The 25,806-nt window shown below is 39.8% G+C and overlaps 1 protein-coding gene across 2 annotated transcripts in view; it reads left to right on the plus strand.

The window, feature by feature from the left end:
- LOC126109686 (sorting nexin-4-like) overlaps positions 1 to 25,806 on the plus strand; it is a 51,410-nt gene that overhangs the window by 7,131 nt on the left and 18,473 nt on the right. For both annotated transcript variants that reach the window (XM_049914735.1, XM_049914736.1), the window contains exons 3-6: positions 8,577 to 8,793; positions 12,331 to 12,546; positions 13,665 to 13,802; positions 21,031 to 21,241. In XM_049914735.1, coding sequence (XP_049770692.1) covers positions 8,577 to 8,793; positions 12,331 to 12,546; positions 13,665 to 13,802; positions 21,031 to 21,241 — 782 coding nt within the window. The remainder of the gene's footprint in view (positions 1 to 8,576; positions 8,794 to 12,330; positions 12,547 to 13,664; positions 13,803 to 21,030; positions 21,242 to 25,806) is intronic.

Here is a 25,806-nt window from a genome sequence, read left to right on the forward strand (position 1 = left end):
GTAGAAGTAATTATCTACCTGTCATGCTACAGTGCTTTTCTTTTTTCTTTCACTGATTTCTTTTTAGCTGGAGTTAGGGCCAGGAAAAACTGTCTAGTTAAAGCTCATACTGGTATTTTATTTCTGAATGACCAGTGTATTTTTCAGCATTTGCCTGGTCTGTTATAACAAGTTTTTTTTTTTAGTGCCAGGTGAAGAAAAAACAGTATAAAAATGTACTATAACAGCAGTACTAATTTCTTATTCTTCTGTTTTGTTTTTCAATAAAACTTCATTTTAGAGTGAATAATGTTTGGTCATAAAATTTTTAGTGTTTTGAGATATTGGGTCATTAGAGAAAATGAGAAAAGCAATTGGTGCTATTTTAATAATATTGCTGACAATTATAAACAAGCAACAAACATGGTGTCAGAAGTGGTAAAGCTTTGCTGAGACTGTCATTTACCTGTTGTATGGCATAGCCTATTAGATGGTGGGCCAACACGTGCAGTGTGCAAGACTCTCTCCCATCCGGTCTATATGATAAGTCCTCACTGTTGTGAGACATCTGTTGTGTTGCAGAATGGCATTAACCCTAGTCTGGTAATATTTCATGAAGTGAGGTGACAATGAAGTGTAATACTTAATTTGCTTTAAAAGATCAAACATTTGTCTGCCATTTCTGTGAAATAATAAAAAGAAAGGAAATTATGGCAACAGCAATAAATTAAAAACTTAACCATAATTCATTCCTAACTTATTATAAAAACAGAAAGTTGTTGATCTGCTGCCTTTGTCTACGTAATATGCCTTTATCTGCTTGGGGTCCTTGGAAATGGGTGCCATTGCACAGAAAATAGATCTTCATCCTCAGTTTTCACCCTTTAGCACTGACCATTCGTAGTGTCCAAACAGTTGTACAATCCTAGATTATAACAATATAGGTAATTTTTTGTTATATTCAACCTCTCATTGATTTTGAGAAAAGTAGTGAACTATGGACAAACTAAGTATTCTTTTCTTTTATTATTTTGATTGTATGTATATTGACACTTATAATGTAAAACTGATTGTGTTAGCAATAACCACTGTCCCTAGCTGGAAATCCATTTATGGCTCATTCTGCCATCACACGACACCGCACCCCCATCCCCATCTCATCTTTCTCCATGAGCATCTGTTGTTACACATCCATTGCTGGCTTTCCAGGGCCAAAAGAGCTTATATCAATGCTGGATTCTTATCTTAGCTCTGCCAGTGGGGAAAGTATGATCATGTAAAGATCAGTCAGTCATTGCTTTTAAGACTGCTTTAATAGATGTAATTCTGATCTAAATTACAGTAACCTATCAGCTTTCTCCAATTTATTAATTGGGAGAATCAACAGCTCAGTGTGGAATCTAGATGTGGAAGTATGTATTTTGTTTATGTATCGATTAAGTTCCGGATGACCATGTGAGACAAAACCACTTGGTCATGAACAAGTGAGTTAATAGTTTACAGTATGCTGGTTCGAAGAAATTGGAAACAGAAGAATTAATAAAAACACAGGCAGATTGAAAATATGACTAAATAACAGGTTACTTAGAAAAGTTCTCAAATGTTGTGAGGAATTCTTGCACAGGAATTGGACACATGGTAATCTTTGAAATTAGACTTGAAGAGTGTGGGTTTTGTCACTCTTTGTTTATTCTTTCTTTTTTCCCCAAGTTCTGCTGGAAGGCTATTGAAAATGAAAGCTGCTGGACGGTGAACACCTTTCCATTCCAAGGGACGATAAATGCTTACAATGAATTTCCTCTTCTCTGTTTAAGGAGAGGACAATTTGTCTATTCTAGTGAGAGGCATTCTTTTTGTGTACTTCTTATATATGCCTCTAATCAGAGTAAGGTCACACTGATTATTCTGTTGGTCTTGCATTCAGGAGGATAATGGTTCAGAGTTCTGTCCAGGTGTTCAGATTTAGCCTTTCCACAGTTTTATTACAAAAATTAAGATAAATATGAGCTCTGAGAATAATGTCTAAGAAACTTGAGCAAAGCAATATTTTGAGGAGTAGGAAAGATTAACAGTGGCACAGTCCTGTGACGATGGCTACTTACAGTCTCTTGTACTCAGGCGACTCAGATGAAAAGGATTGTGATCTGATTATGGCTGCACATTGGGAACTGACAGACTGTGAATGCAAAATGGAGCCAGAAAGATGTGACATTCCATTTTGGAAATTGTTGGGAAATTCAATATTCCTAGATCCACAGTATCTAGAATGTGCTGAGAGTACAAAATTTCAGGCATTACCTCTCGTGGACAGCACAGTGGCAGACAGCCCTGCTTCAACAAGTGAGAGCATCGGCACTTGTTTAGAGTTGTCAGTCTAACAGATAAGCAACACTGTGTGAAATAACTGCAGAAATCAATGTGGTACGTACAACAAACTGAACATATCCGTTAGGGTAGTGCAGTGAAATTTGGCGTTAATGGGCTACGGCATTAGAAACTGACAAGAGTGCCTTTGCTAACAGCACGACACTGCCTGCAGCACCTCCCCAGGGCTAGTGACCATATCGTTTGGATCACAGACAACTGTGGCCTGATCAGACGAGTCCCGATTTCAGTCGGTAAGAGCTGACGGCTGGATTAGTGTGGCGTAGACACCACAAAGCCATTGACCCAAGTTGTCAACAAGGCACTGCACAAACTGGTGGGAACTTCATAATGGTGTGGGCTGTGTTCATATGGAATGGACTAGGTCCTCAGTTATGTTCAGTTACCTGGAGTCCATTTGCAGCCGTTCATGCACTTCGTGTTCCCAAACAACAATGGAATTTTTATGGGTGACAATTCACCATGTCACCATATCATAATTGTTCACAGCTGGTTTGGAGAACATTCTGGACAGTTCGACTGAATGATTTGTCCGAGCAGATCAGCCAACACAACTCCCACGTAACATTTATGGGACATAATCAAGAGGTGACTTTTAATCTGCCAGGAAGTTTCATATCAGCACACACTCCGCTGCAGAGTGAAAATCTCATTCTGGAAACATCCCCCAGGCTGTGGCTAAGCCATGTCTCCGCAATATCCTTTCTTTCAGGAGTGCTAGTTCTGCAAGGTTCGCAGGAGAGCTTCTGTAAAGTTTGGAAGGTAGGAGACGAGGTACTGGCAGAAGTAAAGCTGTGAGTACCGGGCGTGAGTCGTGCTTCGGTAGCTCAGTTGGTAGAGCACTTGCCCGCGAAAGGCAAAGGTCCCGAGTTCGAGTCTCGGTCGGGCACACAGTTTTAATCTGCCAGGAAGTTTCATATCAGTGCACACTCCGCTGCAGAGTGAAAATCTCATTCTGAAGAGGTGACTTTGTGCACAAAATCCTGCGCTGGTGACACTTTCACAGTTACGGACAACTATAGAGGCAGCACAGTTAAATATTTCTGCAGGGGACTTCCGACGACTTGTTGAGTCTGTGCCACGTTTAGTTGCTGTACTGTGCCAGGCAGCAGGAGGGCCAACATATTAGGAAATATCCCATGACTTTTGTCACCTCACTGTACCCCACTTGGTCGTGTGTGGTATCGATAAAAATTTTCTCTCCTGTAATCTTGCAAAAATATTTCACCACTTTGAGCTTTAGCTTATCCACCGAACAACTTCCCAGCCTATGATATACAATTCATTGGTGGTTGCATAAGCCAATAATTAAGGACAAAAGTGCTGTGCTGGCCTTAATTTCTGTACCTGTGAGTTGTGAACTGTCTTCATTTTGAGTTATAGTTGTGGAATCAACTGATCATTAACAGCCTATCTGTTGGTTAATATCATTACACCATTTCAGTACTTTGATCCAAATTAAATCAGTAAACACTCCTACAGTTCTGGATTCCATTGAAACTAGAAGTGTCTGAGAGTTGTCAAAAACTGCTCTATGGCAGTTACACAATTTTCCATCAAAAATTATTACTTTTATGTTACTACACTTGAGGATGCTCCAGATGAACTCTCGTCATCAACTAACTGTGACCTCATTAATTGGAAAGTGGACAGTGCTATCATTATCATGTGATATTATTGCCAAAGTTCTAATAATTATATACTGGTGTTTGCGACGTAAGGACAGCAGTAACTTCGACATTGTGTCATGTAGCTTGATGAAACTTGGACCATACATAGAAAGAACTCAACAGTATAATAGAGAAGGTAACTGGAAGAAATACACAATGAGACAAACACAAAGGCACTTTTATTCAAATATAATAATTAAACTGTTGTCAGTGTGATTTGCGATGGTCCCAGGGTACTATAAATGACATGGTTTTTAAAAGGGTACGTGATCACTATGGATGGCACTGCATGCTATGCAATATGGTCTGATCTATGCCACAACATTGGTAAGGCGTGGGGGTGGGGTGTTACATTCCTACACCATAATTGTTGTCAAGTGCTGGATGGTTATTGGTAGGTGTGGATGCGCTGTAGTATGTATCCCCCATGTATTTGATGGCATTTAAGTCTGAGGGAATGGGCATACCAGCCCATTCCCCAAATATCCTCTTGTTCCAAGAGCTACTGCTCCTGCACTGTTTGATGCAGATACACATTGTGAGCCATAAAAATGAAGTAGTAGCTGAATGCAGCACTGAAGACATGTGGTGGGGAAGTGCAATATCGCTATAATATTGACCGGTGAGTGTTCTTTGTTCAAATATTTTGAGGTCAGTATGCTCATGTAACATCATGCCTCCTGGCGTCATAACACCTGCACCATCGAAATGATAGTGTTTGACAATGTTCCTGGGTGCATTGTGTTTTTCCACCTCTCCATATGATGGTACATCCAGCATTGTCAGATAAGATTGTTTTGGTGGTCCAGGTGTTAGGGTGGGGAGAGGTGTAATGATGCATGGCCACAGTAATTTCAAAATCATTGAGCGAGGTACACTCACTGGTCATTGTTATTGTGGTACTGTACTTCTTCTCCATGCATATCTTTTCAATGGTAGTATTGGCTACGACTTCATTTTTATTGGTGGCAATGTGGTATCATAGCGGACAGCACAGGTGGAGATGGTCTCGGAACGAGAGGATATTCGGCAATCGGATTGGCCCGCCCGTTCTCCTGACTTGAATCCCATCGAGCATGTGGAGGGTCTGTTGGGAAGACATATTGCAGCATGTCCACATGAATCAAAGACCATGCAGCAGGTGTCAACCACATTGGTGGAGGAATGGAATGCCCTACCACAAAAACTCCATACCGACCTAGTGGCTAAATGAGAGCACACTGCAGAGCATGCATTGCTACCTAGTTCACACCCTATTAAGAACCATGTGTCACCTTTGCAATTGACTTGATAGTCACAGGCAAGGCTGCCTACATACCTTGGATGAGGCCCTCTGGCAGACATACTGAGTACTCGTTGGCTTTCTTTCCAGCCCTGAATGCTATCTGCCTAAAGGGCTCCATAACGCACCTAACATTGGACCTCTCAATAACTAGTAAACTCTTCCCCTCATGTGTCTGCTCGGACCCTCGTGAAGGAGCAGCCACCTGTCCACTCACAGGGTGAATGGGCAAGGCCAGGTGGCCATTCTTCACATTGTCCCTCTGCCTCGAGCAACACCAACTTGTTACCACTCTCCGCTCAACCTGCAATGAGCAAGAGTCCACCACATTGGGTACACTAGGAGGGGCCTCAGAAGCAGAGCCTGTGGCCAAAACAACTGACACCTACGATGTGCCAGATTCTCTGCCACTGCTACACCCCGAGACAGCAGCCTGAAGGTGACTGACCATAGCCAGAAGCACATTCAGCTGTTCGTGAACAAAGGCCAGTTCCTCCTGCTTCTGCAAACACCCTAACCATTCTAGCAAGACCAAATGAAGAAGTAAATTATAGAAGCAGATAGAATCCTAGATACGCAACTTGCTACCCACCTGATGTGTTACCAATGGATGCTGATGTGTTCATGAGCCGTGTAGCAGGCTGTTCAATGAGCAACTATTGCTCTACAGACTGCATGAATTCACCCTTACAAAAACACAAGATTGATCCTCTTAAGTAAAGAAACATGCACAAAATTTAATAAATATACTAATAGGAAAACACAGAAAAAGATCTTGCTGCTCTGTAGATGTGTGTAAGCTGAGAGCTGGAGACTGAGTGACTGACTACCTTCCTTACTGAATGGGCAGACTGTTATCTTCAAAACAAAACAAATGAACAACTACCGCACTACAGACTGAATGAATTTACACTTACAAAAAAGTGAGATTAAACTTCTTAAACAGAAAAACAGGAACAAAATTTAATAAATATGAGGAAAACACAGAAAAATGTAAATACTTAACTTGCCATGCTGTAGATGTCAAGCTGAAAGCTGGAGCAAATATTACGATACACCAAGTATTGACCTGGAACTATTCTCCATTATGTACGTAAGATAGTGCGATTCAGGAATCTATGATGTACTCTAGAATGTTTTTGGACTGCAATAAGCTATATCTGCCCTTTTGGAAATCTCATTGTTTACATTCACATTCCTCTCAAAACTGTCTTCCACACTTTTGGTTTTCCAACATCGTCGAATTCTCACTGTTGCAAATGGTCAGTTGCAATATACCTGGCCGAGAATAACAAAGTGACAGACACTCAGGGACAGCTACCATTGCAACAACAAATCAGGGTGAGCGTTTGGTCACACTTCCTGTCCTGTAACCTGTTGTCGTATCACTTTGCTTGCTACCTCTGCTGTGGGTTACATGTTAGCTGTATAGAACAGTTGCACACTGTTGTATAATTGTTGTGATTTGTTTCTCTGCACAATATCTTTCTTCTGTGGAGTGTGTGAAGCTAAGTGTGCAATTACTTAAGGAAGTGGTGCGGCCATTACGATATGCAAAGTGAACTCAGTAGTGCATGTTGAGGGGGAATTTATGAACATACTCGGCACGGGACTGCACAGCTGTAGCTACCAAAATCCTATTGTGCTTGCATGTAACAGTGAACCAACCACGTCATCCCTTCCATGCTTCACTATCAAACACTTTATTTTGGTCACAGTGTAGATGTCAGTTGAAACTTGTGCGGATCTAGATAAAGATCTTTTGTCAGTATTAACAGCATGATATTGTTGGAAATGTTTAGTTCTTATGCTCAACAGTGAATCAAGATTCATGGACTTAAGACTACACTCGCATTTTCATTAAATGGTAAAAAGATTAATTTTTACTAACAACTACTACTATAGATAATAGCTGAGCAATAGTAAGTGTGGCCAATAAAGAAGAGGCCCACAATTTAAACTGTACGTTCTCTTTGGCACACCTCACGTAAATGTTACACCAAATGAAGCTAACTGAAAACTCAAAATACATGTTAGTATAAAAATAAAGCTATAAGGAGCAGTCAAATGAAAACAGACTACCCGTAACAAAAGGCCCGTGCAATTGTTCCATTCAAAAGTAATAACACAAGTGATAAGACATTTATCTTGTTGGGAGATGAGACAATCAATACCTGTTTCGTGGAGTGCAGTTGGCTGCTGACAGATCCACAACTGCACGTACTCCTGCAGTTGCTCAACCGACTGAAATGTACATCTGTGGATATCTTTCTTCAGATTGCCATAAATGTGAAAATTACATGGTGAAAGATCCGGTCTGTACAGAGGATGTTGCTGTGTTTCCCAACCAAATCACTGAAGTGTGGCCCTTCTCTGATTGGCAGTGTGGAGGCAGGCTTTATCTTGGGCCACTGCAGTGGAAGAAGATCATCATGACCTTACTGGAATTTGTGCGAATAGCTGGGGAAGATATGAGATGTTTCCCCTGTTGGTTTTCCTATTTCTCCTTGGGCAGTCGGAACATTGTTAGACAGAATCATCTCGTTGCACGATAATGCCTATCCCCACATCGCCAATTGGACAAAGGCTACACTTACCTATTTGGATGGGAAACACTGCAACATCCTTCATACAGCCCGGGGCTTTCACGGTGTGATTTTCACATCTTTGGCATCCCAAAGCAAGGCATGCATGGACATTTGTTTGTCAGATGAAGTAGTACAGAAGTGGGTGCAGTTGGGGATCCGTCAGTGGCTGACCACATTTTATGAAACAGAAATTGGTCATCTCATTTTCCAGTGGGATAAATGTCTTAATGCTTATGATGACTACTTTTGACTGGAACCATTCCATAGTCCCATTGTTGTGGGTGTTTTGGTTTTCATTTGCCTGCGTCTCACATGTAGGAGGGCATGATTGCTGTATTTCTTCAAGTAATTGAAATCGCAGCCACATAGCTCAGCCACTAAATTATTGTATTTGAGGTGTTGGATATCCATCACCTTTATCTCTGATTGCTCCAGTAATAGCAGTGCAGCAATTAGTTTATGTAGTTTTACTCTAGTCTTTTTCTTAACTTCTCTACATAATGTAATTTGGATTATTCGACATTTTTATTGGTGTAGTGAATTTGCTGTGAATTTACAGTTATAAAACTCCTCAGAGGCAGCATTTTTAGAATGTGTGTTTAGTGGTTACCATTTTTTTTAAAAATTAAGTATTCAGATCCATAAAACTGTGGTGAATTTTTAAATTTTCAGAGTAACAGACCCAGACTGGAATGGTGCATACAGCCGCATAAGCAGTGTCTGGCGGCGTTACTCGGAATTTGTTCTTCTGAGGACGTACCTAGAGCTGGAGTATCCTTACATCGTTCTGCCTCCACTACCTGAGAAGAAAGTTCTGTATCCATGGCAGAAGGCAGCCTCAGACACCTTTGACCCCGATTTTGTTGACAGACGACGAGCTGGTCTCGAGGTTAGTTGCGAGAGTCTATTTTTTATTTGTGGATGGAAAAAGTCTTGTAGTTTCCTTGTCCCACGCGTTACTGACTGCTTTCCAAGAAGAAACAACTGTTCTGAAATTCGTGATTTAAGAGATGAAACTGTAATTATTAATTCTGACAGTTGACAAGGATACTAGAAATTGAATTAATGACTCGAAAATACTAGATCCATTCAGTTTCCCAAGGGTACTGTTTGACGGGATGTGTGTACTATTAAATAGTGTTCTGATCACTACTGGATCAACTTTTTCTGTAGTTAAAGAAGTCTCACATTTTGAAAGCTTAGAATTAGGAGTTTAGTTAGTTTGAATCCTCCACTAGACAGGGATAATAGAAACTTGTGATAACTTATGCCACAAATAGTGCTCGTATGAATAAGGATGTTCTTGGGGGGACTGAAGGCAGTAACTGATCACTATTTTTGGGATGGCGAACTGCCAAGAAGTTGTTAACGTGTTAGTGGCAGTATTGCACACGATTCATGAATATCCATTGTCATAAATTACTCTAATAAAAACACTTGCATAATATAATCAATAACTTTGATTATAAAAATTACAACAAGCTCCCAATAGTTGCTTGATCTAGCCACATATTCAATGTTTTTCTGTTGCACTACATTTCAAAAGCTTGTACTCTGTTGTTTTTTATACTGATTATTGTTCATGTTTCACTTCCGTCTATCGAGCGAGGTGGCGCAGTGGTTAGCACACTGGACTCGCATTTGGGAAGACGACAGTTCAATCCCGTGTCCGGTCATTCTGATTTAGGTTTTCTGTGCTTTCCCTAAATTGCTCCAGGCGAATGCCGGGATGGTTCCTCTGAAAGGGCATGGCCAACTTCCTTCCCCGTCCTTCCCTAATCCGATGAGGCCGATGACCTCGATGTTTGGTCTCTTCCTCCAAACAACCCAATCACTTCCGTCTATAGTACACTCTAGAAAAATCCTCTCAGAAAAGGCATCCCAATACTAAAATTTTTATCTGATAACTTGTTTTTCTTGCAGAAATGCTTTTCTTTCCGTTGGCAGTCTGCATTTTATATTCTCTCTATTTCAGTCATCTTCAGTTGTTTAGCTATCCAAATGGCAAAACTTACCTAATTTCTATAACACAGCCATACTGAATTTTACTACATTCCATTTCCCTAGTTTTTTTTCTGTTGATGTCAGTGTGAGTCTTGTGTTAAAGTACTATCCATTCTCTTAAAGTGCTCTGGTAGATTTACAATGTCACAGGCAAATCTCAAAGTTTTTACTACTTCGTCCTCAACTTCAACTACCTTTCCAAATTTCTCCTTCGTTTCCTTTACTGTTTGCTCATCGTCCAGACTGGATAACATTGAGGATAGACTGTAACTGTGCCTCACTCTCTTCTCAACCACTGCTTCCATTTCATGTCCTTCAGCTCTTACAATTGCTGTCAATTTTCTGTATAAGCCGTAGATAACCTTTCAGTCCCTGTATTTTATCACTGTTACCTTCAAAATTTCAAAGAGTGTTTCCAGGTCAGCATTGTCAAAAGTTTTCTGTTAATCTGCAAATGCTGTAAATGTAGGTTTGTCTTCAGCCTGTCTTGTAAGATAAACCAGTGTGGGTATTGCCTCACATGTTCCTAAATTAGTCTTCACCCAAGATTTGGTTCCCGAGGTCTGCTTCTGCCAGTTTTCTGTTATTCTGTAGATAACTCTTTTACTGTTAAATTGGTCAATACAGGCTGATATAGCATTCATCTTTCTTGTCTGTAACTCGTGAGTGCACTTACAGGTTGTGAGCTTTGCACAACAAACTTCATTGCAGCAATAATGGCAAATCTGTTCAAAGCAAATTGTTGTACTTATCTTTCATTGCATGGTCTCCTCCAAGTTGTGAATGTGTCCTTTGTTTACTTTCTAAGGACCTCTAAAATTTGCAGACTAGGTTTAATGGACTCAGTTGCCTCTCAAATAAAAACACTGGCCATAAAATTAGGTGCGTAACTCAGTTTATTTATTGTTAGATTAATATCTACCTAGTGTTATAAACTCCACCATTTTGAGTAATAATGTGCAATAAATGTATTGCAGTGTGTTTGACAAATGTGTCCTTACATTAAGACATTTACTTTGCAAGTCTGTTTTTGCTTCAGGCATGTCCAATGTCACAGACAATGCCCTCAGTATCAGTTTAGCTACTACAATGTGATCCCCTAAATTAGATGTTTATCAGAAACCAATATTAGCATTAAAAGTAGAGCAGATGTTAACAATTCTTTGGAATAAATTATATATTATTTTAGTGGTAGTTTATTCTAGAAACAGATTTTTACAGTTTTGGCCATTAATCGTTCTGCTGATTGGACTAAACTGGTTTTGATATTTGCTCAAAAAAAGTGTGTATGTTTCTTTAACATTTGATTTTTCATGTGCAGTGCAATTAATTTCACAGTAAAGATATAATTTTAATTCTTCTGTTAATGATACAGATTAGTTGTTTTGAAGATGTAAATTATTAAATGCTGCTTTAAATAGCTGACATTGTCACTTGGAGAGCGATCACAAATTTAGTGTAAAGAAAGCTTGAATAGGAAGTTTTTATTGCCTCGATTGCATGTAGGTATGCTAGGTTACTAGTTTTGGCTGAGCTGAACTACCATCTGCAGACTCTCGGTGTACAGGTTATGAAATTGTGCTCTGTGATACCCTCTTTTCATCATGATCCCATTACAATGCTACAAAAAAAAAAGATGCAGTATATCACACAGCACGATGTCATAAGCTGTACACTGAGAAAATAAAGATGGCAGCTTAGCCCTACTAAAACTAGTAATCCAGCATACCTACATGTGATTAAGGCAATAAAAACTAAATAGCTGAAGCTTTCTTTATGTTAAATTTTATTTATTTCAATAAATCCTTGATCTAGCAGGTTTGATAAAATGTGGAAGGTTGTCCAAATTCTCCAGCAACTAAGCCTTATAGTGAGATAGAAAATCTCAAAAAGATAATTATTTCTTGGAATAATGTAATTTAGTAAATTATATACTTAATCAGTTCCAGCATTGCTTCCATTTTTTGGGAAATTTGATGATCAGTTAAGAGTTGTGGTCACTAACAGACCAGACTGAGAAATATTGTGCTTTAAATTGCACCAGTAATTAATGGTTTTGTTTTATTGCATATTTTCAGCCACAGTAGTGATTTTGGTTTGTAAACAAACATTACTAATCAGAAAAACAATTTGATTGTCATGCTATTAACAGTAGGTACCACAGGTGTCATATATACAGTTGTCATTGTAATTGTACATGCTACTTCCTAAACTACGGTATAAAAATGTTAACCTAAAGTACAGATTTGCAGCACCTCACGATCTGATGCTCAACAACAGACTTCGTTAAAAGGTAAATTGATCGATATAGTGTATAAAGTGTTAAAAGTTCAGAGGTTGACATATTAATCTGGTGGTTCCACACCTGTGAAGTCTTTTACAGAATGTGATGTGAGAGTGTGGGTGGCTCTGGCTGTTGCAGAACTTCCTGCTGCGGGTGGCATCTCACCCGGTGCTGTCGCAGGACCACCTGTTTGTTGGGTTCCTGCAGCAGGAGCAGGGCTGGAAGGAGAGCATCAAGGAGACCGGCTATCTGCAGCTGGCTGAGACTAAGCTCAAGGCGCTCAGCGTGTCAGTCCGCCTCCGTAACCCGGACAAGAGGTTCGAGGCTGTCAAGAACTACAGCAACGAGCTGCAGGTAATGTTAGTCTCCCTTACTAAATGGAAATTATGAGCATCAATCTAAGTTGGCCAACCTCGTATTGCAGCCTCAAGAAGTATGTTGGCAAACTGTGTTCAATGACTCGAAAAGATAAAAGGAAGTAGGTAGTTATTTCGGAAGTGTCCAGTTTAAGATAAGGTGTTGGCTTCTGCTTTTTCTTTTGGTCTTGATTTCTTCAGTTTTCTATGTCAAATTTAGCAAGATTATCTGCAAAAAATGGATTTTCAGGTTTCCTTAGGCCCTCATGTATTTATTTCATTAAAGAGTTGCAGGATAGCTTCTTGTAGCTAATATTATACACAAGTAATTTAATATTTGTCCTGTCTATTGTAACAAGTTTTCTTCCTCATATCATTGATGCAAATACCAACCTACTTTTATAAAAATGGAAGAATATTTTTATTACTGCAGAATCTTTAAATTTTTTAGTAATATCAGCTACAAATGTGTTACCATAAAGTAAGTTTCCAAAAGAACAAAATATATCAGTAATAAAAATTGTACAACATTTTCCTCAGTAGTGATGATATAAATGCAGATAAAATTCTCAAAAGTGCTTCAACTTGATACGTATGTGTAATTAATATGAATGACCTGCTAGTAACAAGCAAAGAGATTTTGGCTTTGTGCGTTTGAAATACACACTATGTGTTAAACTAAAGGTACATATTTAGTTTAGGCATTTTTCAGTTTTATTACAACCCCTACCTTTATTTTCCAAGCCTCTTTTTTGAGGGCACTTGTGGTGCTTCTCACCTACGTACCTGCTCCCCACCTCCCCTCTTCCCTGGTTACAATTTCCACATGGGAAGAAGGAAGGATTGCTAGTATACTTCCATGTGAACTCAAATTTCTCAGATTTTGCCATTGTGCTCATTTGGCAAGACGTGTGTGAGAGGAAGTGCTATGTTGCCTGACTCCTCTTTGAACTTATGCTCTTGGAATTTCAACACTAAACATCTTTTGATGCATGAATTCCATATAGCAATCTAGAGCCCAGTTTCTTCTCACCTCATCCTATTATTGTTTTCTTGCTGTCATTGTTTATGAACACCAAAGGTGGAACTTGTCCAGCAATTATTTGTTGCTTGCAGAACAACCTGAACAGCCTGCTACGTGTGCGATCCAGGATGGCAGAGCGTCTGTATACGATCCACAAGTTGCACGCCAACTATGGCAGGGTGTTCTCGGAGTGGAGTGCCCAGGAGAAGGAGATGGGTGACGGGCTGCAGGTAATAAACTCTGTGTGTCTGCGCTCAATTCACTGTTACGTGGTTCTACACTGGTATTCTACAAGCCACCATCATATGCAGGGCAGAGGGTACCCACCATTCCATTACACATTCATTTCTTCCCATTCTATTCACATACAGAGCATGGGATGAATGATTGATTAAATGCCTCTGTATGCTACAGTTAGCCTCTCTCTATGGGAGTGATACATAGGACACTGTGTTATATACCTGGATTTTTCACTAAAGTGCCCTGCACCTGTTCAATATTTATTGACAACTCATTTGTTATCACTCCCGTATGTTGAAGTGACTCTCACACTGTCGATAAAGTTGTTATTCGACAAAGCAGTTTCAGAAAGTTAAGATGTTGAAACACCCAAAACAGTGTGTGCCAAACTATATTAGTTATAGCTGTCAAGAAATGATGCAAAAGAGGAAGTGGGTCCAAGACTGGCCAGAAAAAAATGGACATGTTGCATATTAATTTGCTGACTTAAATCAGAATTCTGAAACTAAAAGATTTAATGGACTATTAAGGGAAGAGTAGTGTACTGTACAACAAACTGTTAATGTTTATGCAACATAAACAGAATATGTAAATGAGAGCCAATCACTAGCAGTGAGCGAGTAGTAACTTTGATATTCTTAGTGAAAGGCAGATCATTTGAATGCCTGAATCTTAGTGCTGTATTATCAGCAAACATAATTAGCGAAATTTGCCTGTGAAGCGATTATACCTGACCTGCAAGGATTTATTCAGGTGATAGATGTAAAACATATTTTTTTTTGTTTTGTGACAATTTGGTGAGACTGACTTGAATTTTACAAGTGCCTTACTAGTCAAAATTTTGTACATGGCTGCATGTTCAGAGACCATGAATAGTTACAATTGAAAGAAAACAGCCCTCAGTCACTAATTTTTAACGATTTAGCCGGTTTTCAACACTGATAGGAGTGTCTTCCTCAGAATTTAAACTAAAGAATGGTCTATAACATGGTCACAGAATTATGACTAAAAATGTACGATACAAATTATAAGTACGGAATTACTAATCATTGCATATATGATGTATGTTTCAAAGTAGAAGTATTTTTCCATAATGCTGTCTAATTCAACAAACTAATACTCCCTTTTCAAGTTAATAAACGAAACAGTGCCACAGTGGATTCTCCATTGACCAAACTAAAGCTGTAAGCATGGAGACTACCCCTACAGAAGCCTATAAAACTGTTGTGTGTGCTCAGTAATTCTTCATCTGTAGCAATTTCTTTTTTGTCCATATATTCCTTTAAAGATTGATTCCACAGAGATGTTCTTATTTATTTTTAGAGCAGTCAGTAAATTCAACCATCATTTCTTAGTTCATTTTAGAAGGTAGAGCAGTGGATCATGGACATCTAGAAAAAGGGACAAATACAAACAGAAAACATAAACAGTGCACACTAATGCTGTATGGCTGACTCATGAAGCTCTGTCAACGACCAAATGTCGAATATTGTCAATCACTAGTACTCGACCCCACATACTCAGTACATATGGTCAATACTGAGAGCATTTTTTAGCCCATCAATAATGCTCATTATTTTCTCTTGTTCTGAGTATATATCAATACACTCCCACAGTCAGTCACTGTATTGATACTGTGCTGATACCATTGAATATGTGAGGGGCCCCTTAGTAGACTTTAACAGGATAGTTAAAGTTTTTTGGAATTTCTGTGACACTCTTGTATCGGTCAGGCAAACCTGTTACTATGTATGCTGTGCTTCTTCATATACCGTAACTGTTGCCAGTTATATCTATTTGGTGTTCGTCCCACACTCTTCGTAGGTTGGAATTGGAGACAATAATGAACGTTTTCTCCCATACTGAAACTCAGTTGATAGATGTCAGTGTTCCACCGATTCTTGTGGAATCCATTTGTGACTCTTCTAATGTGAATTGGTATCTGTGTGACAAATGACAAACCGACTGGCTTGTGGGTTGGAGGAGTGCAGGCCATGCCACCCAGGCCCGGATATAGGGGGGAAGGGGGGGGGGGCAAACCAGGGTACCTGCCCCAGGCAGCAATTTCAGGGGGGTACCAAATTCATATTCTTGAACGAGAAAACCTTGTTTCACAAAGCGCTTAGTGTCCAACACACATTGATCTGTTGATTATTAATATGATTTTGAAATGCGTTCCTGCTGGTTTTTGTACACAAAGTTGATTTATGAACTAATCACAAGTTGATTTTTGAACATATACATAGTGTACATGATGTCTCTGCCAGGGGAATCTCCATTGCATCAAGAAATAAAAAACCTCCTGCAAACAAAAGGGCATAGATCTATATGAGCTGAGTCGAACAAATCTGAATGGTTGAATGCCAATTGCTGTTTATTTATGTGGTTGATTGGGTGTGTGAATGATAAGTGTTGTTATAATTCTTAGTGAAATCCATAGATTCAGACTACCAGAGTGAAAATAAATGACTAACAGGAATAATGGGTAAGAAAGATTACATGTTATCTTCTCGGTGTATCCAAGAAAATGAAATTTTGAAAGATTTTAGTAGAACTCTACACTACCAAGGGGCAGTTATACAGTCCCAAGCTTGTAGCCACTTAAGTTCTATTCTCAGAATAGCATGGAAAACATGTTATTTGAACACGTAATTATGCCTAACTGGAGAATAAATGCAGAATAACTGAACTGGTGATTCTGGCAGGATTAGTGAATGTAACTAGAGAACTGGCAGCAATAATTACAGAATTAGTGATAACAAGATTGATTGTTAGAACAAGGAAGAAGAAATCAGGACATCACACAAATTATATGGAAGAATATTAAAATTTAAGATCTATATAAAAATTCCTTAAGACAACTACTTCCTGATCTCGTGCTAGAGAAACTGGAGCATGTAATTGAAATGTGAAGCTGTTTCATAAAATAAAACTTTTTGCTTGTAATAGGCAGTTACATCCCTTAAGTGTGTTTTCGATAAAATCTGGAAAGAAGAAGAGATCCCTGCAGAATGGAGAACAGCTCTCATTCACCTTATCCACAAGAAAGGTTTGAACATAGACTCCAACAATTACAGAGGAATATCACTGCTGGATATAATGTACAAGATTATTTCTAAAGTCCTTTTGAACAGGGCAGAGCTGCAGTTGGACCTGCAAATTGGGGAATACCAGGGAGGTTTTAGAAAGGGTAGATCATGTTCGAAACAATAAGAAACCTCAAAAAAATTATGGCATACCAAAAATCAAGGACAAAGAAATACGTAATCTCCTTCATTCATTTCAAAAAAGCATATGATTCAATTGATAGAGAATCTCTATTATCAGTCCTGGAAGAAATGGGTTTGGATAAGAAAACAACTAGTATTATAAAAGCGACCCGTACAAATACATTTTTGAAAATTAAATTTATGGGCAAATTATCGGAACCCTTCGAAATAAAAGTGGGAGTGTGGCAGGGGGATGGGCTCTCACTGTTGTTGTTCAATTGTACGCTTGAGAAAGTAGTCAGAGAATGGAACACAAATATTAAGAGTGGTATAAGACTGGGTTGCAAAAAGAAGAACCTTAAAGTAAATTGCATTGCTTTTGCAGATGATATGGCCCTGTTTGCTGAAACAATGGAAAAAGCACGGGAGAAAAGTCGTTGAACTAAAGAAACAATCAGCTAAAATAGGTCTGCACATCTCCTTTGAAAAAACTATGATATCGACAAACATCAAGTACTCAAGTAAATACCTCAAAGTTCAAGAACAGAAGATTGAAATAGTAAAAGAATTCAAATTATTTCGGAGAATGGATTAGTTGGAATGCTGGGGAAAGCAAAGCAATGGAATCCAGAAAAAATAAACTTTAATTGGCCTTCCAACTAACAAAAAATATATACAACAAAAAATCACTTTCATGGGAGTCCAAAATTACACATTAAAAGACAGTGATTAAGCCAGAAGCACTGTATGCAGCAGAAACACTTAACATGAATTTCAAAGGCCAAATGGAGAAACTTGAGCTAAAGAAAAGAAAAATCATTGGGCCAAAATTTCAAGACAATAAGATCATATACATCAAAAATGAAACACTCTACAAGAAAACTGAAAAACTTTGAGATTCTATGCGAAAAAGGAGAATAAATTTTTATTGTCATCTTCTCAGAATGATTCAAACAGTTTAACTAAACAAATCTTTGACTTCTTCAATAACCGCAAAACGAAACCCAACTGGTTTAAATAAACTGAGAAAGACGTAGTAGAATTAAATATTTCAGAAAATTCACTTATTAAGCGAACAGCTAAATTAATTACTAAAGATGAAAACATAAGGTTCCAAGACAAATCTACACAAAAGTCCAAACCCTTCATCTCAGAAGAAGAGAGGAGAAGAAGATCAGAAAGAATGAAGAAATACTGGGCACTAAGAAAAGAACAACGCACAAAGAAATGATTGATCCAGCGTACCCCAAAGAGGGTGAAAGGAAAGGAGGAGGCCTAATAGGCATTTGATATTGGTGCTTCGTGAATCATATTCTGTTCATGTTATTTATGTAAATAAGGTAGATGAAAACTGCATTTGTGCCACAACAGTCTCGCTTATTTGGCATGTGTTAAGATTGCTGCAATATTAGAAAGGCCTGTTTTGTTTTACCCAGCAGACAGTGACAAAATAGATGTAATCAAATTAAGAAAGCACACCAGTCTTTGGTACTGTTTGTATTAAGAGCTTTTTCAGTATTAGATGGCGACATTTTGATTTTTCATGTAGCAAAATATTTGACGAACTTTGATGAGGTGATAGACTCTTTTGCAGAAAGAAAAGCACACCATGAAAAGCTTTAGCAAGATTAGAGAAAAAATGCTGAGACCTAAGGATTGAATAATGTGTACTGTCTTGCTTGACTCTTGTGGTAATGGGGTTTGTTTCCTATATTTAATTATGTGTCACAGAAAAGAGAGTTATTAGCTAATAGGCAATAAAGAGTGCAAATTTTCTGGCCAGCCAATGTGGCCGAGCAGTTCTAGGCGCTTCAGTCTGGAACCGCGCGACCGGTACTGTCGCAGGTTCGAATCCTGCCTCGGGCATGGATGTGTGTGATGTCCTTAGGTTAGTTAGGTTTATGTAGTTCTGAGTTCTAGGGGACTGATGACCTCAGATGTTAAGTCCCATAGTGCTCAGAGTCATTTGAACCATTTTTGCAAATTTTCTGGAGAGCTCTTATTCTCCTAGTCACAAATAACCCCACCCAAGCTATTAGCTAATAGGCAATAAAGAGTGCAGATTTTCTAAAGAGCTCTTACCCTACTAGTCACAAAGAATACCACACAGTATTAATTGTAATTTTTTTTAAACCGGCTGACTGGGAGCAGGAGAGGCACCACAGGGCATTTTAATTTATGCTGTCCTGTATATAGGTTTGATGGCTTCCATTACAAAATATACACATTTGAATTTCACAGAGCAAAATACTGTGACAAATGATAGAAGAATGCGGTCTGAAGACTCATGGCACTGCACTTAGGCACACTTAAGACCACGTAACATCTCTTACATTTTCTCCAACACATAGGTTTTGTGTATCAACCTCTTCAGAAAGATGTGCACTACGAAATGAACATATTTATGAAAAGTTGATTTTTAAAATTTTTTGTGTCCTTTTTCGACTAGGAAAGGGGGGGGGGGGCATGTGCGAGGGGAGCACCATTATCAAGTTTTTGCCCTGGTTTGTAAATATCACAGATCCAGGGCTGGTGCCACCTGCAGTAAGATCACATTCAGAACAACCTTTTGGTTGGTTGAAAGTTATTTACTTTTGTTGTGCCCAAATAGCTGAAACTTTTTCCTTGTATTTTTGTGGCATACATGAAAATAGTCTCTTATGCATGCAAGCAAATATCAGAGTAAAAAGGGGAAAATCATAGAACTGATGTGAAGGGTTGATTTGTCTGTTCATAAGAAGTTATTATTTGAAAAATTTGTACATCATTACGGCAGCACGGAAGTTTAATTTGGCAAAGATTTTGATACATTTTTTTATACAATCCTGATGACTAATAGAATCGATAGTGTGACTTATTTCTGATCACTTTGGCCCAGTGCAATTGTAATGTGGTGTTACAGCACAGGCACTGCAAGTAAGAAATTAAATGTCACACGAGATGTGCTTTTGACTGTCATTACACCTGGCTCATTATTGATTAACTTACTGCACACCCTTTGGTAGAGGGAGAAACAGAGCTGGAACTACAGTTGAGGATGGACAAGTTGACCGATAAATTCAAGAAGTAAAATTTCAAAATAAGTGAAGCCGAAACAGTAGCAATGGCACAAATACAGAAGGGCGATTGGCAAGAATCGAGCAATGTAATTCCCCCACAGGAAAATTTGGAAATATCTACCTAGCTTGAAAGTGTAATTTCTTGACACAATCTAGCCATGAATGAGGTTGCAAATAAGATTCAGAAGAGCTCAAATTTCTGGCAACATGTTGTAGATGTCGTCTATCCGATGCAAAGGTTCTGAGAAAAGCAAAATAATTTATGTAAAATACCTATTATAAACCAGTCCTAATTTATTCTATACAAACGTGCTCTCACAAAGAGTGACCCATTCTGACTACAAACATTGAAGAGGAAGTTTTGAGGTCCACAATACAGAAAACAAAACTGGACAATTTAAGAGGTGTGAGAGATGGCTGGCATTAAGACAGTGATACTAGAACAAATCACAGTATCTAGACTAAAGTGGTTAGGACATGCATTAAGGACAGAACCAATGAGGATAGCTCAAGTAAATCTGTAGAAAAGTTGAGGAGACTCCGTGGGTGTGAAGCCTAAAGGAATGCTGGACTAACATTGTCAGACGGAGAACAACAACACTGGATGATCTTGACAGTAGGAGTTATCTTAATAGAAAGATATGGAGGCGGCATGTGTGCACCACCTGAGTGTCTGGAACGTGAACGTGTGAACGTGATCTCACTCCCTTGTTTAGAAAAGGGAAATTGTGACTATCACTATCTGCAGTACCCATGAAGGAAGATTTTAATTGTTTTAATGTTGAAGAAACCACTTTGAAAATAACATTAAATCATGCACTGTAATAAGACTGCAAATTACTGTTTTCTTCTGCTAACTTATTTTAGATCTGACTGTATCTCAATGCATGTGGGTTTGATGGTGCTGGACCTCTTTGATAGTTTTAAATATGTACTACATAAAATTGCAGAAAGCCGGGCACTACCTGGACTCGTACGCAGCAGGCATCGACATCCCCCTGGAGGAGGAGGAGGTGTTTGCCGACCAACTGAAGGAGTACCTGTTCTTCGCAGACGCGCTGCAGGCGGTGTGTGGGCGGCAGGAAACACTGCAGCTGCGGCTGGAGCAGGCAGAGGCGGCAGCCGGCGCTCTGGTCGCAGAGAAGGACAGCATGCAGAAAGGTGGGCTATCTATACTCTGCAAACCACCGTGAAGTGCGTGGCAGAGAGTACATCCCGTGGTACCAGTTTTCAGGATTTCTTCCGGTTCCATTCACGTATGGAGCATGTCCAGGCTACTACCTGCATTACTGGTGACAGAGCCAGTGTGATCAATCCATTTCAATTCCCTGCATAGGGTTACACCTGGGTATTTGACGAGTTGGCTGATCCCTACTGTGACTCACTGATATTACAGTTGTAGGACAGTTTTTTGTTCTGTCAAGTATACAATTTTATATTTAAGAACATTTAAAGCAAATTGCCAGTCGTTGCACCACTTTGAAATCTATTGATATCTGACTGAATATTTATGCAGCTTTTTTCAGACAGTACTTCATTACAGATAACTGCATCATCTGCAGAAGGTCTGAAGTTGCTATTAATATTATCTGTGAGGTCATTAATATACGACATGAACACCGAGGATCCCGACACATTTCTCTGGGACCCACCTGAAGTTACTTCAACATCTGATGATGTCTCTCCATCCAAGGTAATATGCTGCATCCTTCCTACTAAAAAGTCGTCAGTCCAGTCACAAATTCCACTTGATAACCCATATGCTCATACTTTTGGCAATAAGTGTAGATGTGGTAATGAGTCAAATGCTTTTCAGAAATTGAGATATACTGCATCTGTCGGACTGTCTTGGTCCAAAGCTTCCAGTATGTCATGTGAAAATGTGTGAGTTGGGTTTCACATGATCAGTGTTTTTAGAATCTGTGCTGCTTGGCGTGGAGGAGGTCCTTCTGTTAGAGATACCTCAGTATGTCTGAGTTCAGAATATGTCCTAAGATTCTACAACAAATAAATGTCAAGGATATTTGGCGGTAGTTTTGTGGATCTCTGCTGCTACCTTTCTTGTAGATGTGTATGCCCTGTTCTTCCTACTACTGGGCATGTCTTTTTTTGTGTGAAGGATCTAAGGTAGACTATAGTTAGAAAAGGGATTAACTTGGCCGCAAATTCAGTATGGAATCTGACAGGAATTCCATCGGACACTGGAGCTTTGTTCAATTTTAACAATTTCAGGCTGTTTCTTATCACCACTGACAAAAAAAAAATACTTATTTCATCAATCTTTTCATTGGTATGAGGATTTAAACTGGGCAATACTCTTGGATTTTCCTTTGTAAAAGAAGATTTGAAAATGGTATTAAGCATTTCAGCTTTTGTTATGCTACCCTCAATTTCAGTTTGTTTCATTTGCTAGGGACTTGACACTATCCTTGGTGCCACTAAAAACCTTTACCTCCCAAAAGGTGCAGTAGTGTAAGGTGTAAAATCCCTTTTATTTAAGAAACAGTTGCAAATATTGAAAGAACCTTTTTCATATGCAGAAGGATAAGCAATTTTGTTCTGTGTTTAATTGTCTTTAACTTTTGTAACAACAATGGCATTCAAGCAAATATGTTTCTTTAATAGTGAGACTTACTTTTTAATGTTTTGAAAAAGCCCTCAAAAAGAATAAGTGATTTTTCTGTTTGTTAATGCTGACATCGAATGGCTTCTTTGCACATAAGTTTGAGACATGAACAGGAAGTGGAGGAAAAAAAGAACTCAATCGCATGTGCTTGTTGAACATGCAGTTAGATGTGTGGCCTCCTTAACAGTACACCCCAGAGGACTCACAACTCTTTGGAGACTTCATGCTTGGCTACCACAGGTCTCCTGCCTTTGCAGCACCTCTTCCTTTTCCAAACGTGTCCATCCGTCTACTATTCTTTTTCCCCTCCCTTGGGGAACATGACTGGAATATGTTTGGGAATGTGTTCTGAGGTTCTAATGGCTGGGCTTTAGAACAGGCTCTAACCTGCTTTTTCTTTCTTTCTTCGTTCTGTCTCCTACCCTTCCTCCGCTTTGGCATTTGAGGTTCCTCTGTTTCTTCTTCCTTTCTGTTTGCTCCAGAAGGCCAGCCCACATGTTTGATTCACAACAGGTGACTGGGTAACATGTAATTTCCAGCCCCCAGGTGGACAGATAAAGTTCACACATATGCCCTGGTATAGGCCAGGTGGAGGAAGAGGTGATTGCCTGAGCTGTTATCTTCCCAAATTGCCAGTTGGTCCCTCTGTCAGGAGTTCAGGAGGTGTGACCTGAGGTGTGAACAATCACATGAGGCAGGTGAGCCCCTCTTCTGAGGAGGGCGGGCGGGGCGTGGGTGGGGCCTGTTGGAAGGAGCGCACCATCGGAGATGTTGGCAGTCATTGGGATTTTCTCATAGTGAGTCACTTACCATCTCAGTCTACATCTACTAAATGTAAGCAGAATGAGGCTAGATTCAAAGAATCTCCTAGCTGCACCTCAGTTCCTCATGGTACATACTAAAGTAGGTCAGTCCTTTGCTACTGTTAATCCATTTGTTATTCAGAAAAGTGTTGATGCAATTGCAGGCCTCTGAACTTCTGCTCTTGTTTACATAATGGAACTTTGCTTCTGGAGACCAGTTGTGATTTTCAAGCCCAACAACTGCTTGCAGATTCGCTCCTCCAGGCTATCCTGTTCGTGTCAAGACCCATCAAACACAGTATTCTTCGCGTGGTGATTTACACTCGCAGGCTTAGTGGTCTGACCGAGAGATAAATCCAAACTTATCTCTCTGATCAGGGTGTTACTGCAGTCAGTTGGGTAATGAGAGAGGTTGATGCAGACTTAGTTCCTATACACACTTTTTTTCACATATTTGATAGAGTAGTGTTTCCATCAAAGATCAAAGCAGGTTATGAAGTATCACGGTCTGACTGCACATTTCAAATCTGATGAGCTGTTGCCAATGTCAACATTACAACCACACTCGTATGTCATATTGAAACACTGCCGCCTCCGAACTGTATCAATTGCAATGGCGACCGTGCAGCCTCGGCCTGAGAATGTGCCTGGCCATTTATTTTGATGAGTTGGCTGTCTAGGAGATCCGGATAAGGGAGGAGTACCTTACCCTATCACCCACAAGTTGTTGGCAAGTGAAGAGCCCTGCATTTTACCATCTGACACCTGCAATATTGATTGTGCCAAGCCTTGCTCCAAGAATGACATGGCCATACAGACATCTGATCTCGAATTCAGTATTGCAGTTGTAAAGTCACCCAGTATCGTGGCAGCATCCTTGTCGCCCTCTCGTCCTCTTCCTCCTCCTCCAGCTGTTCAACAAGCCACCAAATCTTTGCCCCTGACAGTGAAATCACCTGCTTCATAACCAGCACACTGGAAAGGGCAAAAGGAATACTCTCGTGAAGACTTCTTACATCCCTCCATCCGACACCATCTGAGTCTTCATCTGCCAACTGCAAAGGCTGCAAGAAATAAAACAAAGATATCTTCTCCGTCCCCAACTCTGTAATCCTCTTAAACAGTGTTGCCCCATAATACCCTCACCTGTCCAACCTCCATTTTTCTGTGCTGGAATCCGCAGGCTGACCTAGAGAGAATGCCTCCATAGATCTCGTGGAACAGGATTCTCCAGCCTCTTTGTCCTGTAACAGTGAGTCTTTGAAGACTGGCACTTGGCAGCCGCCAAGGTGACATCCCTATGTTCCCTCCTCCACTTTCCCCATCACGACTTCTCTTCAATGGAACATTTGCAGTGTTAGGTCCAAGAGGGAGGAATTATTGCTGCTCTTGGAATTGCAGTGTCTGCTTGCTTTCTGCCTTGAAGAAACAAAAATTGCATCGTCATGACTGCTTTTACCTCTCTCATTTCCTTCAGGTCCACCTTGATCTTCCCCCAGAAAATGGCATTCTGTCTTGTGGGCGAGTCATGCTGCTCATATGGGATGATGTTCATAGTCAAATAACATCACTGAACACCTGGCTGCAAGCTGTTGCAGTCTGCATTTTCCTGCCTCACTTCACCTTTTCTCTTTATAATGTCTATACCCATCTGTTGTTTGGTGCCGCCAAGACACTTCCTCCATCTTATTGGTAAATTCCCTCACCCCTTTTTGCTGCTTGGTGACTTTAATGCACAGCATCTGCTTTGGCGCCCTTTCGGAACTTGTTAGAGAGGTTCCCTACTCCATCAACTCAGCCTCATTTGTCTTGCACTGGAACACCCATGTTCCTTTCAGACTCCATGCATACCTGTTCCCATATGGACCTCTTGTTCTGCACTGCCTGGCTTGCCAGTTGTCTGGAGTGGTATGTTCTGTCCAACACGTACTCGAATGACCATTTCCTGTGTGCTATCCATCTGCTGATTCCTACACCACCAATATGTGAACTGAACTGGCAGCTTTCTAAGGCTGACTGGAGGCTTTACTCCTCCCTGGTGACCTTCAATGAGCAATTGTGATCAGATAGAACACCTTTCAAACATTATCCTTACTGCAGCATAATGTTCCATACCTCGCACTTCATCTTCACCGCACTGTATCCCAGTCCCATGGTAAACTGAGGCATGCTACAATGGGATTCGTGTGCGGAAACATGTTCTCCACATTTTTAACTGTCATTGTATGATGAGGAACTGTATTCGTTATAAATAGTTGTGTAGGGAGTGTCGTCACATTCTTCAGGACAGCAAAAAA

Source organism: Schistocerca cancellata, chromosome 12, assembly GCF_023864275.1.
Source record: "Schistocerca cancellata isolate TAMUIC-IGC-003103 chromosome 12, iqSchCanc2.1, whole genome shotgun sequence".
Classification (NCBI taxonomy): domain Eukaryota; kingdom Metazoa; phylum Arthropoda; class Insecta; order Orthoptera; family Acrididae; genus Schistocerca; species Schistocerca cancellata.